Source organism: Euprymna scolopes, chromosome 6 (genome assembly GCF_053919585.1).
Source record: "Euprymna scolopes isolate OS-2025 chromosome 6, ASM5391958v1, whole genome shotgun sequence".
Classification (NCBI taxonomy): domain Eukaryota; kingdom Metazoa; phylum Mollusca; class Cephalopoda; order Sepiida; family Sepiolidae; genus Euprymna; species Euprymna scolopes.
Window position 1 is genome coordinate 107,451,221 of NC_136487.1, and position 19,136 is coordinate 107,470,356.

At 27.8% G+C, this 19,136-nt stretch overlaps 1 protein-coding gene across 4 annotated transcripts in view; it reads right to left on the reverse strand.

Moving 5' to 3' along the window:
• Positions 1 to 11,139: 11,139 nt before the first annotated feature.
• Positions 11,140 to 19,136, reverse strand: part of LOC145277843 (actin nucleation-promoting factor WASL-like) — a 158,401-nt gene continuing 150,404 nt past the window's right edge. For 2 of the 4 annotated variants that reach the window (XM_080129788.1, XM_080129787.1), the window contains exon 11: positions 11,140 to 12,290. In XM_080129788.1, coding sequence (XP_079985914.1) covers positions 12,226 to 12,290 — 65 coding nt within the window. In that variant the 3' untranslated portion in view covers positions 11,140 to 12,225. The remainder of the gene's footprint in view (positions 12,291 to 19,136) is intronic. The other 2 variants (XR_013868221.1, XR_013868220.1) reach the window with 2 other exon arrangements.

The following is a 19,136-nucleotide window of genomic DNA, read 5'->3' on the forward strand; positions in this document are numbered from 1 at the left end:
GATGCTGGTAGAAATCATCCTAAATTCTCGACCCCAATATGAATACCCATTACTCAAAATAACAAGGTACAACAAAAAGACTGACTGGGAAGCCATCTGGGGTCACATCAGAGATGCTTCATGAAGTAGTATCTTTTCCTATCGAATTATGTGCAAATGAAATTACCAATGGTTCAAAGCAGCAATTGAAGCACATGTTCTAACATGGAAAAACATTAAAATAAAACTCCCCTTTCCTCAATGGTTTATTTCTATTTGTGCAGATGCAGTTGCTCAAAGGCAGCATACATACTGCAGACTTATCTGATATAAGTCCGATACAAATAGGCAAAAGGTATATAAAAGCTAGAAATAATTGGAAGTGTGAAAAAACTTAGAGAAGGCATTCCAAAGTCACCAGAAAATGCACTGAGTTGCAGAAATTAGGAACTCATGATTTCTGGAAAATTTATAATAGTGAACAGTCAACAATTCCCTAATCTTGAGATTGTTTTCATAGCAACTGAAAAGGCAAACCTGCTTGCCCAACGGTTTACTTCTAACAAAGCACCCCCTCCCAAATTTTCATTTACAGACAGAAGCCACACTTGATCAGGAAATCATGATGCCATAAAAAGCCTAGATCCTTCGAAAGTGTGAAAGATCTCATCCCTGCTATACTATTTAAAAAAATGCTCTACCTAGGTTGCCCTAATTCTCTCCAAACTCCTTACCTTACAAATACCTTACCAAATCTTGCTTTCCTGACTACTGTAAAACTGCTTCTGTTGTACCGGTTTTTAAGAATTCTGGCGAAAGAACCGACCCACTAAACTCCTGCCCCATTAGCTTCCTTCCTCTCTTCGCCAAAATCAAGTCCACCACCTCCAAAACTTCTTTCTGACCGACAATATGGATTTAGGCATGTCGATTCTACTGCAGATATCCTAACTGTAATCTCCAAACATATATGCCATGCACTAGATAAGGCAAGGGAAGCTAGATCAGTAGCCCTAGACATATCTAAGGCCTTTGGCATGATGGTCTTCTAAAGAAAATTAAATCATATATGGTATAACTGGACAAATTCTTAATAATCAAATCCTTCTTAGATAAGAGAAAAATCCAGCTTGATAGTCAAAGCAACATGATATAAATGTAGGACGTTTATTATTCCTGACATAAATGACCTGATAAAAAAATTGTCTTGATTACACTATGCTCTATAGGGAAATCAAATGAGAGGAAATCAAATGAATCTAAAACCTTAGAGGATGACCTGTAGTGGAATGGAGCTGAGAATGGATGGTAACGTTCAATGCTGCCAAGACTAAGCTTCTTTCCTTTAATAATTACAACCTTCTCAACCAACGATTGCTATGTCTAATGAATGTACTTTGTTTAAATTCCTAGATTTAACATTCACAGGCAACATAAATTGGAACAAATAGATTGAAGTAATTGCCAAGGCTGCTGCAAAGGCGAGCACCTTGCTAGGAGGTTACTCATACCTGAAAGTATCCCGTACCACCATTCGCACATGCATGGAGTATTGTTGTCACATCTGGGCTGGTGCATCTACGACAAGTCTCATAGGATTGAAAGACAGGATTGAAAATAATCTAATACTAATAAGTCCCGCACTGTCAGCCAAACTCCAACTTCTGCTAAAATGTGGCATCCCTGTTTTAATGGAATGTGCTCTGACAAACTCAAAATATTTGTACACCTTCAATGAAAAAACCGACAAACTCATCAAGCAGCAAAATCCCACTCCTACATTGTAGAGATCCCTAGATGCTGTAAAGCCTTTCTACTTCTTCCCTTGGTTTTGGAATTCCATCCCAGATCTGTGCATCCCCGATGCAGAAGTTCAAGTATAATTTGAACAGATATCTCGCTACCCAACTTCCTACACAGTATCCCTGTAAATTTGATCCCAAATAGTAACCCCTTATGAGAAAGTGGCACTGTGCCTTGTTTGGGGTGAAATAAAAGTAAAATAAATAAGCTGCAAGAAAAAAATTGAACACTTTTTTATTGTTCTAATATAAAAAACCAAAAAACAAACATATTCTTTGAGAAAACTGCCTCCAATAATTCCAGATGAGTAGATTTTAATGCGGCTTTCACTCTTTTTTTTAGGTAACCTCCCAGCAATTATTGGTAAGTGTAGATAGTTGATTTATTTTTAAAATCCTCAGTTTTTTTGTTTTTTTTTAATTAATAAAAAATGCTTAATTATTCAAATATTGTTTTAAGTGAAAAAAAAATTAGAAATAACTAAATTTTTACTAATCTCAACTTTGATTTATCAACTCTGATAACAAAAATCTGAGCAAGGTTGGCGAGTACAAGGTTGGCGAAAACATTACAGGTATAAGAGCCATGAGTAGGAACCATGCAAATAAATTATTTTTCACCAACATATATAGACTTTTTTGAGCCATCACAAATTGCTTTGGCAATTCATGTAGATTACATCCATCTTCCCCATAGTATTCCATGCCATGAGAAAATCTTTCTAAGCAAAATGGACAAATAATCTCTGGAAATTTGCTTCAAACTAGCGCATGAATGTAGTTAATTCATTTTACTAATTATTGGTAAGTGTAGATAGTTTTATAATCTTAATTTCATTGTATTGCAACTTAACCAAGAGTGCACACAACTTAACCAACCGATATCATTAGTTAATTCTTTTGTTCAGATTCTTTTTATGTTGGAATTTTAAAGATCATTCTCAAACGTTTATTTTTTTACTTTGCCAATGGAGCAGAGTTGCTTTTAATAAAAATAGAAATAAGGGGCTTACTCTTATTTACATCTTCCTCTTCTACTTCAATTTCAATAATTCCATTTTAAGATGATGTAAAAAAAGAATCCATATAAAAAAAAAATCAATAAAATTGCTGATTGCAATATCGCACATAAAACTTTCATTCTTAAATTTGCTTAGATATGCTTATTTTGACTTTGGCAACTTTTATCTAAAATCATGACATTTTTAAAAAAACATAATTTATGATGGAGCAATGTTTCGCCACTAATCTATTTGTTTAGCTTTTTTATAAAATTTGTTTAAAAGTCAACTTTTCAAATTTGATCCTTACCAAATCTCTCACAATTTTACATTTACATTTCAAATATTTTCTTTTAAAGTGCTGTTTATTATACAGTGTCATTTAAGCTCATTAACAAAAGTGAAAATATTTTATTATAATATTTAAACTTTTTCTATTTGTTAGGAAACTGATTAGTCATTAAAAAGTATTTGAATTTTAGTGAAAAATATCTTCTATTTTGATTAACATAAATGCGTTAATATTTCCAAATGTTACAGATAATATATATATATATATAATATTTTGATTGCAGAAATTCCCCTCTGGATCAAATTACTGTAGTTTTGCAACAATAGATGCCACACACAAATTTATTGTGTCTAGGCGATTAGCCACTACATTATGTAACTTTACAACTTCATTATAGACAGATTTAGGCCTTATAATAAAATCCTACAATTCATCCTAAGAGAGAAATCATCACTTTCGCGAATATCATTAGAGCAAGTAGTTCCTATTTTTCCTTCTAATTCATAACTGCTCTCACCACCCCCACTCTACACCACATAAAATTACACACAGTAGACTTGTATTGCCCTGTCACCCTTATTTATTGAATCATAAACTTATAGAAATAATGTAATACATGTAGTTCATCGATAACAGACCATTTGCTTAAAAACCTGCGATGTTCAATAAATTTCAGCAGTGACTTATTTTCTATTCTAAATCATGCTCATTCATGAATAGTCTTCATATCTGGAAACTATTCATGTCTGTTTAAGGAGACCTTCTCTCTGAAAGCAAAGGGATTGTCTATTGGGTCTGGACTTCCCTCTCCATTGTATAACAATAGATTTATTTTAGTCGTCTCCCTATTTTTCTCCCCGATAGTTGGGTTTTATTTTAGTCGTTCCCATCTGAATTTGGTTACCTATACAAAAAAAACAAAAAAGAAAACCCTCAATTCGGTTTTGAAAAGTGAGGGCAAAACCCAGTCAGCTGACTATCCCCTTATTTATTTAATTTTTTTTTAACCTTCATTAAATGTTTTCCCTTCGTCCTCCTTTTTACCATACATAAAAAAATAACTCAGTCTTCCTTTTTTAATAGCTATTAAAAAGTTTTATACCCTCCCAAAATAATGATACACACGCACAAAATGCATATTATCATTCAGATAAAAGTGAATGAGTTGCGCTGTTTTATGATGATTTCTATTTCATCAATGTTAGCAATGGTAACGATTACCGTAACTGATAAAACATGGTTAAAATGAAATGAACTCCAGACTAATTACATGTCGATACAATTAGTTTCTCATTTTTGAGTACCAAAATATATCAATTCTATTTTTTTCTCCTACCACTCTTCTTTCGTATGTTGATTTTCCTGCATTCTCATCGCACTGTTTTTGTTTACAGCTTCTCATATTTATTTTTAACTTTCAATTCCCTTACACAGATTTTTAAATCTCTCTTTTCTAATATCTCTTTGTAATGGTTGATATGCGTTGCCAACTTTGGACAAAAGTTTTTCCTTTCCTGAAAAAGACTTGTAGTTTTATAATGTATTCATTGACAGGGTCGAACATTCTTACCTCTGGGAGGTGTAGATAACTCAACAAAATATTTTTCATATAAAAATAAGACTGTTTTCATAAAACTTGTAGTTACCAGAAAAGTCTTTCACTGATTGGACATTGAGACCTCTTGTATTTCTGGACTTAACACCCAATTTGGACTTTTTTGAGGTCTTTCAAGTTCGAACCTTATTTTGCAAAGTTACTTGGCAGATGGTCATCAAGTTTTTGGGTGAAATAAAACCATTTTTGTTGGGGAAACTTGAAAACTTTTCCAAAACTGAATAAAATGAATATTAATTGACAAGATCACTGCCCAGCCAAATTCCATAAAACCTTTTTATTAGTCCCTTTATTTTATCGGATCTGTATCACGAAACATAAATATATGTGTGTATATGCACGCATGTAGGTAAAAAGAAAGGTTAAAAAATGTCTTTAAAAAGCTTGTTGGAAAAATTATTTTAATTAAAAATTATTTGAGTAAAAAGACAGTTTTTCTTTTCATAAATGGACTTTGATATTCATACTCCAAGAAACTTTCTTTTTAAAAGTTTTAAGATTTGAAAATTCTGATAAACTTTATTTTTCTTTTAGCCGCCATCAATAAATTTTTACAGAATTATCTTTCAAATACTAATTTTAAACAAAAAAGAATAACCTGAAACTTTAATTTTGTTTTAAACGTTTTGATCTGCACAAAAATTTGAAAAATATCTTCCGTTTTGTTTAACATAAATAATTTTTTTTTAAATTCTTTTTTGTTATTAGTTTGAATCCAAATTTGAAAATTAAGAAATAAAATTATTCAGTCTTAAAAATTTGACTAGTATGCCATCCTCCTTCTCCTCTCTAGTCTCTCATGATAATATGACTGACAATCCACACAATCGAGAAATATTAAAAAATTGAGAAATATTAAATTTTTTTTTAAAATATCCCTGAAAGTGGATACAACTTGCAATCCAATTTTTGTTATATAAAAGATCTTTGAGTTACGATTTTCTAAAATTGAAATGTTTTGTGGTTACAGCGCATAGTTTGCATAGTGTAACGGAAGAATATTTCTCATCAAATGTTGCACTGCGATTTTTTTTTTTTTACATAGGCATCACCACTTATCAAGGCCAAGAGGCCACTCGAGGATAAGGGCTAAAGAGTGTATAGTAGAAATTGGATAATATAGTAATCGTTAATAATGGAAATTCAGTAAATTTGTTAACATATGGAACGGTTCATCAAAAATTTGTTTACGTTAGACTTGTACACAACCATATTGTAGTCAGCTGGAAAGCAGGAAAACGGAAGATAATTCCACAGGCGTGCAGTTCTAAGAAAGAAGCTTTGTTCATGGAATCTACATTAAGGTTTAGGCACAGCTAAAGAGTGGGGGAAATTAGTGATAGTGTTTTCTGCTAGATGAGTGTTTCTTGTGAAAGTTTGGCGAGGGGGAACCATAGATTGGAGCTCAGCTGAGCACTTGCCATGAAAATAACGATAAAGCAGAAACAAACTCGCAACATCTCTTCTATGAGAAAGAGGTTGCAGGGAAGAGAAAAGGACATCTCCTACGAGGCTATGAAGTCTATTTTGAACTCTATCAAAGCAGGATAAGTCCTTTCTAGCAGCTCCTGCCCAGATGTGGCAACAGTACTCCATCCCTGGACATACTTGGCTCTTATATAGATAGAGAATTGCATCAGCAATGAGATATCTACTGGATCGATAGAAGGATCCCACCATTTTTCCAGCGGTCTTGGCAATGGATTTAATGTATGTGTTCCATTTAAGATTAGGAGTAGAGGTCAAGCCAAGAAGCTTGTCAAAACATGAGGCCTCCCCAAAACGAGAGCCATTTATTTCAATTGATGCCAGATGGGGATCAGAGCATTGATGATGTAAAGAGAGAGGCTTGGTTTTAGGTGCATTAAAAGTAACAAGTCACCTCTTTCCCCATTGTACCACTTGCTTAAGATCAGAGGAGAGAGAATCAGAGAGAACTTGGTCATTTATGGTCTTAGATGTGCTACCATAGATAGTAGTGTCATCAGCATAAATGTCTACGAATGATGTAAGGATGTGATTTGGAAGATCATTAATGTAGATCAGGAAGAGAGTTGGGCTCAGGATGGATCCCTGAGGGACTCCAGCATTAATATTGAGAGCTTCTGATTTTTGCCCATCAACTACTACTCTTATGAACCTATCAGAGAGAAATGATTTAATAATTGAGAAGACATTTCCAGCTATACCGTAACTGGATATCTTGTGAAGTAAACCTTTATGCCATACTCTATCAAAGGCCTTTGATATGTCAAGAGCAATTGCCCTAGAAAGGTAGCTTCCGTCGAGAGATTCGCTAATCCTATGAGATATAAATGTAAGCACATCTGCTGTAGATTTAGCAGAACGGAAACCATATTGTGTGTCACTAAGGTTATTTTTGCTGAGATGGTTGATTACTTCTCTATTTAACACAGATTCCAGCAATTTACTCATGACACAAGGAGACTTATTGGCCTGTACTGAGAGGGAGATGAGCGATCACCTGAATTCTTAAATACGGGGCATACTGATGAGATTTTCCAGGGTGACGGGAAGCAATTCCCTTAAGACAGCGTTTAAACAATTTTGTAAGGGTGGGCGCTAGTTCTGGTTGAAGTCTTTTGAGTACTATAATTGGAATACCGCCAGGGCCGGTTGCTTTACTGGAATCAAGGTTTTTGATTAGCTTGGCAACATCATGTACAGATATTTGTGTATCACATAGCGTGTTTTCTGATACAGGAGAAATATTGGAGGTTGGCAGCCTCGGTCGCAAAGGGCAGAATTAGCTGCAAAGTTCTTGGCAAAGAGTTTGGCTTTGTCTGATGCTGACAAGATGACCTCAGGTCCATTTATGAGAGTTGGGATAGAACACATGCTTCTGTTCAAGATTCTGTTTGCTATTTGCCAAAACTGGTGGGAACCAAGCCGCTGCTCAGCTACTTTGGACTTGACGGACTGAGCATCCAACTTTCTTGCGTTCTTTATTACTTTTTTACAATGGTTGCTGGCAGTCCTGAAAGTGGCTTTAGTCTCAGTACTTTCTGTGCGCAATGGCAGCAGCACATTCTGGAGAGAACCATGGCTGGCTGTTAGGTTTTTGCTGGAATTTTTTTGAGGGTATGAAATGGTCTATACCTACAATTAACCATTCCGTCAGGTCTGATACGATAGAGGACACATCCTTTTTAAACATGGAATGCAGAGGTAGATCTGATATAAATGTACGGAAGCTATCCCAGTCAGTCATAAAGTATCCATATACTGTACGATGGAGAGGTACGTCTCGGGACTTATTACATTTCATTTTTATCTTAACTGATACAACTGAGTGGTCGGAAGATCCAAGTGGCGACAGAACGGAAGCTGAACACAGTTCAAGGCAAGTTGTGTGGATTCGTGAACAATCTGAGTGAGGTCATAAGCAATAGAGAAATCATGATAGAACCTCCCCTCATCTTTGGTCTTTTTTGAGTGAGTTAACCATTCCACATTGTGAACATTGAAGTCTCCACATACGTGAATGTTAGCTGAAGGATAAGCAGATAGGACTTGGTCAATTTTCTCAGATATGCATTTAAAGATAGTAACTCCGCTGTTGTGGAGGCGATAAAGAGCAAATATAAATGCAGTAGTTTGAGCAAGTGCAACCCGGAAGCACATATAGGGTAAGTTAAGATCTTCTCTGGAGATGTCCCTACCACATGGAAAGCCGTCTTTTATATAGGCACATATTCCATGCCCATGGCGATCTTGAGAGTCAGATTTGGAAGTTAAATTAGAGTATCCTTTAATTACGAACTCATCTAGGGAAATGGTCTGTCCAATGCCAGTTTCGCTTAGAAATAATACGATTGGGGCATTCTGCTTGTATGTTGTTTGGATTCCATGAAAATGTTATAGTTGCAATATTTCATGAAATGTTATAGTTGCAAAGTTTCATATAAAAAGCTGTTAGAAATAATAAATGCCAAAAATTTCAACAATATCTGAGTCAAAGCTGCTCTTTTGGAAAGCTTTTAATTTATTAAAAAACTAGCAGGACCTGCTAACTGGCATTGCCCGGTGGAAGCATGCCCCTCTAGAAAATTTGAAAGTACAGTTATTGTTGACCAACAACCAACCTCTTCATGTTAAGAAAGGTTTTCAGAATAGACACCCCCAACCTTTTCATGTTAAGAATGGCTTTCGGACTGGTTACCGGCAACATTCCCATGTGAAGAACGGCTTTCGGACTGGTCACCCCATTTTGGTAGTGTGGTTGACTGTCAAAATATTTGCCACAAATTTAACTTGGATAGTCGCTATCAAGATCCCCACGCGCAACTACTATGAACCAAGAAATAAGTTAGGGGGTGAGAATGTCGGTCGGATATAATTAGATTTGATCCTCACCCGTGCGTACTAATCTGACGGCCAGTGATATAAAGTGCATAATACAGGTTTTATATGTGGAAAACTACTTGTATAAATCAGATGTTCTTAATCAGCATAGCGAAAAACTACAAAAGTTGTCATTTTAAAGGAAAGTATGTTGGTGGATCTAAAGTAAAAATTTTGCAACCAAAAAAATGCTCTATCAACCCCCATCCCTCGTAAAAACAGTAAAGTACTGTTGCTGTTGTTGTCGCCCAACCCCCAAGCTTCTCATGGTAGTAACGGCTTTCGGAATACACCTCACAACCTCTTTTGGTCAGCCACAATATCCCCGTATTAAGAACGGCTCTTGGAATATACACCCCATCTTGTGAGTGGGAAGAGATTTGTTCAAATTTTCATGTCATAATGTAGGACGTTGAAACCAAACATTAAAAGAAGTTTGTCTCATTTACTAAGATTCGTTCATTTAGTCCATTCATAATTTTGGATGATAAAAACAAACATTAAAATGTGGAGTTTGTCTCGTTTGATTCGTTCATTTAGTAATTCTCATAAATTTGGACGCTAAAAACAAACATTAAAAAAGTGAAGTTCATCTCGTTTATTAAGATTCATTCATTTAGTCCATTCATAATTTTGGGCACTAAAAACAAACATGTAAAAAATGAAGTTTGTCTTGTTTACTAAGATTCGTTCAGTTAGTCATGTGAAAATTTTGGACGCTAAAAAATCAACATTAAAAAAGTGAAATTCCTCTCGTTCAAGATTCGTTCATTTATGTGATAATTTTGGATGCTAAAAACAAACATAAAAAACGTAAAGTTTGTCTTGTTTACTATGATTCGTTCATTTAATAATGTAATAATTTTGGATGCTAAAAACCGTTAAGACCCCCCCCCCCAAAAGAAGAAACGAATAATACAATAAATGTAGATTATATATTTTGTCCTTTTTAAGTTTTATTGAAAGTTTTCTATTTGGTCACAATGTAATTTAGCTAAATATAGGACGGTTAACCGTGATGTCATGTAAAGAAATCTGCGACATAATTGTTTAAATATAACAATCTATAAATCCCCCCCCCCTCAAACAAAGTAAAAACACCAAAAACAAATGAAGGATTTTCGTTTGTATTTGATACAAAAACAAACAAACTAAAAACCCACAAAAAAAGACAAAAAACAAATGTAACGGTTTTAATCAGAAATCGAAAGTTTTATAAACATAAAAAAAAGAAAGATAAACATGTGAGCGAACATTTATAAATAATGAAACCCATCCTTTATGATGAAAGAAAAAGTATATAAATAAATGAAAAATACAAGAAATGTGAAGTATATCGTATGTGTTGCTAATTATGTTGGTTAAAATGTAATTGAGGTAAATTTAGGACGCTAAAACCATATATGATATATAGAAAGCTGCGATGTAATTGTTTTTAATTGACCAATACGTAAATGATGGTTATTGCAAGTATTGGAAAAAGTATTAACTTTAGAGTGATTAAATAATGTATAGCAATGCGTGATGACATGCGTAAGTGTAAATGGAATAAATGATGGATGACAATGTGTGGCGATTGACCTGCCATTGTGAATTAGGGCTGCGGTGTTCGTTTTTTTGCATGTCTGTGTATAATCCAGAAGAATAGAATGACATCAATGCAACCAATGAAAATAGCCGGATTGTTATGCGGGAGGAATCAGTATTTTGGAATAGCGAAGTATACGAGTGTGCAACCCAGTTAATAACGGTATCAAGTCAATATAGTTGTAATGGTTGTAGAAGTACCTGGTCCTGTTTAGGAGAGTGGGAGGAGTTTTCAGTTAGAGGGGAAATATGAGCTACTTCGTCTTTAGGTATTGGCAATCGTGATGATGTCGCTCCTAGGAAATAAGATAAGATTTGATTAAATCTAATAAATGTGTAACGGCGTTCATAAGTTACATAAGATGGTGAGTAAAAGTTTAGACACAATAAATATGTGGCATCTGTCATTGCAAACCTATCGTAATTTGGTCCAGAGGGGAATTTCTGCAATCCAATTATTATATATAGAAGATAAAAAGTAAAAACAAAAACAAAGCATTAGTTTAAATGTTATTTATCCAATTTAAAAAATTAGCAATCCAAATTAAAAAAAAAAAATCATTAAAAATGTACAAAAACAATCAAATTGAAATTATTAGAATTTATTTTTCAAACTGTTCTTTGATATTCCCATGTCAAGAAATGAATTGGCCAATTGAATGTCTTTTTTCTGAAATTTCTTGACAAGAACTAATTACGAATTACGACGATTTCATCAAACAATTTGAAAATCTGTTAGAAATGGTAATTTTTAAGATATTGAGCATTTTTGAAGACGATCCAACCTCTTCTTGCATGAGTTGCTGTCACCACGTTTCAATCTGTGTAATGCAGAGGATCAGGCTATTTTATGGGCTGAGGTGGTGCAGGGGAGTAATATAGTATATAAATACCTCTCCACCTTAGTTGAAACGGAATGAAAACAGAAGTGCTGAAAGAGTAAATGGTAATATGACGTCTCAAAATAAATATTTAAACGTAGACACAACTAAGAAAACAAATGCCCAAATTTGTTGAACAATAAAACCTCCTTTGAGGCAAAAAGTTAATGAAGCCAGTATTTTTATAAGGCAAGATTTTTTGTTTTGTTGCTGACAAGAGGTTAATAGGAAGGAGAGAAACCATATTGAGAGAAAGAGGGGGGTGGGTGAAACAAGGTTAAAATAATTCACAAGTGAAAGAGTGGGGAAGGAGGGGCAGCAAGTTCAAGGCTCCTTATTTGAAAATTTTATTTTATATTACAATTTCTTTACTCAAGAGGCCGGGTTTTATTTACTCCAAGTTAAATGATCAAACTGTTTGATGATGATGAAGAGGAGCAGGAAGAGTTGGCTAGCTAAAGGGAGGGGGAGTGCATGGAGCATAAGGCATTTGTTGTAAGAAGATTTCTTCTGCTCACTTTCAAGTAAGAGGAAAGACACATAGGCGCTATTCATATATGTGTGTGTGTATGTATATATATATATATATATATATATATATATATATATATATATATATATATATATATATATATATACACACAAACACAAACAGTTGTATAGATATATAACATTTCTTCTTTAGTCAGCTGCTAGCTCCAGTTCAATCGTCCCAGTCATCATCATCAATATTGTCATCATCACTGCTTTCTTCATCACTTTCCCCATCTGCAAGAAAAAAACAAAAACAGATAAAAATAAAAAAATATGATTGCAATTATTGTGAGAGTTAAGCATCAGTTTCATACGAGATAAATGAAACCTTTCGATAGTTGAACGAGAAACAGAAGAGAAATGACTAAGGATGGTGGAAAACGGGAAGATGAAGTGAAAATAGTTTTATTTTTAGTTATTCTTTTAATTATTACAATTATTTTTAATTATTCTTTTAGTTATTACAATTATTTTTAATTATTCTTTTAGTTATTACAATTATTTTTTATTATTCTTTTAGTTATTACAATTATTTTTTATTATTCTTTTAGTTATTACAATTATTTTTTATTATTCTTTTAGATAATACAATTATTTTTAATTATTCTTTTAGTTATTACAATTAATTTTAATTATCCTTTTAGTTATTACAATTATTTTTAATTATACTTTTAATTATTACAATTATTTTTGATTATTAATTTAGTTATTACAATTATTTTTGATTATTCTTTTAGATATTACAATTATTTTTGATTATTCTTTAAATTATAGCAATTATTTTTAATTATTCTTTTAGTTATTACAATTATTTTTGATTATTCTTTTAGTTATTACAATTATTTTTAATTATTCTTTTAGTTATTACAATTATTTTTAATTATTCTTTTAGTTATTACAATTATTTTTGATTATTCTTTTCGTTATTACAATAATTTTTATTATTCTCTTAGTTATTACAATTATTTTTAATTATTCTTTTAGTTATTACAATTATTTTTGATTATTCTTTTAATTATTACAATTATTTTTGATTATTCTTTTATTTATTACAATTATTTTTGATTATTCTTTTAGCTATTACAATTATTTTTGATTATTCTTTTAGTTATTACAATTATTTTTTATTATTCTTTTAGTTATTACAATTATTTCTAATTATTCTTTTAGTTATTACAGTTATTTTTAATTATTCTTTTAGTTATTACAATCATTTTTTATTATTCTTTTAGTTATTACAATTATTTTTTATTATTCTTTTAGTTATTACAATTATTTTTAATTATTCTTTTAGTTATTAGTTATTTTTAATTATTCTTTTAGTTATTACAATCATTTTTAATTATTCTTTTAGTTATTACAATTATTTTTAATATTTCTTTTAGTTATTACAATTATTTTTGATTATTCTTTTAATTATTACAATTATTTTTGATTATTCTTTTATTTATTACAATTATTTTTGATTATTCTTTTACTTATTACAATTAATTTTAATTATTCTTTTAGTTATTACAATTATTTTTTATTATTCTTTTAGTTATTACAATTATTTCTAATTATTCTTTTAGTTATTACAGTTATTTTTTATTATTCTTTTAGTTATTACAATCATTTTTAATTATTCTTTTAGTTATTACAATTATTTTTTATTATTCTTTTAGTTATTACAATTATTTTTAATTATTCTTTTAGTTATTAGTTATTTTTAATTATTCTTTTAGTTATTACAATCATTTTTAATTATTCTTTTAGTTATTACAATTATTTTTAATATTTCTTTTAGTTATTACAATTATTTTTGATTATTCTTTTAATTATTACAATTATTTTTGATTATTCTTTTATTTATTACAATTATTTTTAATTATTCTTTTACTTATTACAATTATTTTTAATTATTCTTTTAGTTATTACAATTATTTTTAATATTTCTTGTAATTATTACAATTTTTTAAAATTATTATTTTAGTTATTACAATTATTTTTAATTATTCTTTTAGCTATTACAATTATTTTTTATTATTCTTTTAATTATTACAATTATTTTTTATTATTCTTTTAGTTATTACAATTATTTTTAATTATTCTTTTAGTTATTACAATTATTTCTGATTATTCTTTTAGTTATTAGAATTATTTTAGTTATTCTTTTAGTTATTACAATTATTTTTAATTATTCTTTTAGTTATTACAATTATTTTTAATTATTCTTTTAGTCATTACAATTATTTTTAATATTTCTGTTAATTATTGCAATTATTTTTTATTATTCTTTTAGTTATTACAATTATTTTTAATTATTCTTTTAGTTATTCTTTAAGTTATTACAATTATTTTCGATTATTCTTTTAGTTATTACAATTATTTTTAATTATTCTTTTAGTTATTACAATTATTTTTAATTATTCTTTTAGTAATTACAATTATTTTTAATATTTCTTTTAATTATTACAATTATTTTTAATTATTCTTTTAGTTATTATCATTATTTTTAATATTTCTTTTAGTTATTACAATTATTTTTAATTATTCTTTTAGTTATTAGAATCTTTTTAGTTATTCCTTTAGTTATTACAATTATTTTTAATTATTCTTTTAGTTATTACAATTATTTTTAATTATTCTTTTAGTTATTACAATTATTTTTAATTATTCTTTTAGTTATTACAATTATTTTTTATTATTCTTTTAGTTATTGCAATTAATTTTGATTATTATTTTAGTTATTAGAATTATTTTAGTTATTACAATTATTTTTAATTATTCTTTTAGTTATTACAATTATTTTTAATATTTCTTGTAATTATTACAATTATTTTTAATTATTCTTTTAGTTATTACAATTATTTTTTATTATTCTTTAAATTATTACAATTATTTTTTATTATTCTTTTAGATAATACAATTATTTTTAATTATTCTTTTAGTTATTACCATTATTTCTTATTATTCTTTTAGTTATTACAATTATTTTTTATTATTCTTTTACATAATACAATTATTTTTAATTATTCTTTTAGTAATTACAATTAATTTTAATTATCCTTTTAGTTATTACAATTATTTTTAATTATACTTTTAATTATTAATTATTTTTGATTATTAATTTAGTTATTACAATTATTTTTGATTATTCTTTTAGATATTACAATTATTTTTAATTATTCTTTTAGTTATTACAATTATTTTTAATTATTCTTATAGTTATTACAATTATTTTATTATTCTTTTACTTATTACAATTATTTTTAATTATTCTTTTAGTTATTACAATTATTTTTGATTATTCTTTTAATTATTACAATTATTTTTGATTATTCTTTTATTTATTACAATTATTTTTTATTATTCTTTTAGCTATTACAATTATTTTTTATTATTCTTTTAGTTATTACAATTATTTTTAATTATTCTTTTAGTTATTACAATCATTTTTAATTATTCTTTTAGTTATTACAATTATTTTTTATTATTCTTTTAGTTATTACAATTATTTTTAATTATTCTTTTAGTTATTACAGTTATTTTTAATTATTCTTTTAGTTATTACAATCATTTTTAATTATTCTTTTAGTTATTACAATTATTTTTAATATTTCTTTTAGTTATTACAATTATTTTGATTATTCTTTTAATTATTATAATTATTTTTAATTATTCTTTTATTTATTACAATTATTTTTGATTATTCTTTTACTTATTACAATTAATTTTAATTATTCTTTTAGTTATTACAATTATTTTTAATATTTCTTGTAATTATTACAATTATTTTTAATTATTATTTTAGTTATTACAATTATTTTTAATTATTCTTTTAGCTATTACAATTATTTTTTATTATTCTTTTAATTATTACAATTATTTTTTATTATTCTTTTAGCTATTACAATTATTTTTTATTATTCTTTTAATTATTACAATTATTTTTTATTATTCTTTTAGCTATTACAATTATTTTTAATTATTCTTTTAGTTATTACAATAATTTTTAATATTTCTGTTAATTATTCCAATTATTTTTACTTATTCTTTTAGTTATTACAATTATTTTTAATTATTCTTTTAGTTATTAGAATTATTTTAGTTATTCTTTAAGTTATTACAATTATTTTTGATTATTCTTTTAGTTATTACAATTATTTTTGATTATTCTTTTAGTTATTACAATTATTTTTTATTATTCTTTTAGTTATTACAATTATTTTTAATTATTCTTTTAGTTATTAGAATTATTTTAGTTATTCTTTTAGTTATTACAATTATTTCCAATTATTCTTTTAGTAATTACAATTATTTTTAATATTTCTTTTAATTATTACAATTATTTTTAATTATTCTTTTAGTTATTACAATTATTTTTAATATTTCTTTTAGTTATTACAATTATTTTTAATTATTCTTTTAGTTATTAGAATCTTTTTAGTTATTCCTTTAGTTATTACAATTATTTTTAATTATTCTTTTAGTTATTACAATTATTTTTAATTATTCTTTTAGTTATTACAATTATTTTTAATTATTCTTTTAGTTATTACAATTATTTTTTATTATTCTTTTAGTTATTGCAATTAATTTTGATTATTATTTTAGTTATTAGAATTATTTTAGTTATTACAATTATTTTTAATTATTCTTTTAGTTATTACAATTATTTTTAATATTTCTTGTAATTATTACAATTATTTTTTATTATTCTTTTAGTTATTACAATTATTTTTAATTATTCTTTTAGTTATTACAATTATTTTTAATTATTCTTTTAGTTATTAGAATTATTTTAGTTATTCTTTTAGTTATTACAATTATTTTTAATTATTCTTTTAGTTATTACAATTAATTTTGATTATTCTTTTAGTTATTACAATTAATTTTGATTATTCTTTTAGTTATTAAAATTATTTTAGTTATTCTTTTAGTTATTACAATTATTTTTAATTATTCTTTTAGTTATTACAATTATTTTTAATTATTCTTTTAGTCATTACAATTATTTTTAATATTTCTTTTAATTATTACAATCATTTTTAATTATTCTTTTAGTTATTACAATTATTTTTGATTATTCTTTTAGTTATTAGAATTATTTTAGTTATTCTTTTAGTTATTACAATTATTTTTAATTATTCTTTTAATTATTACAATTATTTTTAATTATTCTTTTAGTTATTACAATTATTTTTAATTATTCTTTTAGTTATTACAATTATTTTTAATTATTCTTTTAATTATTACAATTAATTTTGATTATTCTTTTAGTTATTACAATTAATTTTGATCATTCTTTTAGTTATTAAAATTATTTTAGTTATTCTTTTAGTTATTACAATTATTTTTAATTATTCTTTTAGTTATTACAATTATTTTTTATTATTCTTTTAGTTATTACAATTATTTTTAATTATTCTTTTAGTTATTACAATTATTTTTAATTATTCTTTCAGTTATTACAATCATTTGGAGTTATTCTTTTAGTCATTAAAACTATTCCTAGTTATTCTTTTATCACTAAATCAACTTTTATATTATTTAATTGGAATTCAGATGAATATCATTCAATTTTATTTATTGCAGACCATTAACCTCATCTTTTTTTTAGTTGTTTCACGACGTTCCGGCCAACTATTCCTTTGGCCTTCGTCAGATTGTAACCGTGACGGATATGAACTCTGAATGTCCTGACTGCATTCACTGCAATTACTGCCTTTCGTAGTTGTTGTCGTCTCACCACGCTTTTGGCACAGTAAGCCTCTGACTGGCTTTGGGTTTTAAGTTAATGGTAGGATTGAAACCGTTAACTTAAAACCCAATTGCAGTGGATGCAATCAGGAGATTCAGAGTTCCTATCCCGTCGCGGTTACCACCTGTCGAAGGCCAGAGGAGTAGTTTGCCAAAACATCATGAAACAACTAAAAAAAGATGAGGATAATAGTCCACAATAAATAAATTTAAAAAAAAATTAAATTAACTTTTATCACTTAATCAACTTTTACAGATTATTTTTATAGAAAGTACAAATTAATTCATAAATTGAAACAATTTGTCAAGTTGAGACTTTAAAAAATTGCTACAGAAAAAAGGTTTGGAGTGAAATATTTCCAATCAGATTAATATGCTTCGTCTATACAGCTTTTACTTTACTGTTGATCCATTGCGTGAACAGAGAAAATGGTGGCGAGTCAAAAATGCATGTACATTATCTGGAAAGATTCTCCGTTGGCAACAATGGAAAGAGAAATGTCGAAACACAAGCATTCCAAGACAGATAAAGAAAGGACAGATTCGGTTGGACTAGAATTGTAGACAATTTGTTGCTTTCGTTTCCAATTATGTTGAAGTTTCTTTATCAACAGTCATTTACTGTTGCTTTTATATAAGAATTCATATTTTCACCTTTCATAATGTAACTTTCACATATAAAAAAATTGGTTAAAATGGCTTTTACAATTATTTCTTTCAATTATGACCGGATGTAAATATTAAAATAATGTCTCACTACAGCTGATATTCATTAAAGCAAATATTGTTGAAAGATGATTTACCAAGAATTAAAAATATTTGTTGATTCATGGAAAATGACTTGATCATTGGTTAGCATGTGACATGGAAAAGGTTTCAAGTTAGGTTTCAGTTGCAATCTGAATTTTATGCAATATAAATTATAGGAGATGATGATGATTAGGGATGGTGGAAAAGATAGTAATATGGCTAAGGAAAGGAAACATGGATGAAGTTGAAAAATGTTTGAAGAGAGTCATCATTCACCATTTTCAGAAATGTATCATTCGCCAAACAAAAAACAGATTCAGCCCGACTGAAGCAAAAAATAATGAAAATATACAAAATTAATAATTGTTTTCATTTATTTGACTTACATAAGTTGTTGTTAGAGTTGAATTGGTATCATGTGAACATATCTGTACAATTTGAACGAGTGAATGTTTTCTGAAGCATGGATAATAATTAAATCAGAAAATGAATCTTGGAGGTTTACCAAAAAGTACCTAATCTTGGGAAAAGTTTTTTGGGAGAAAAAAAAAACAAAAAATAAACGTTATGATCATGTTTCTTTCAGCA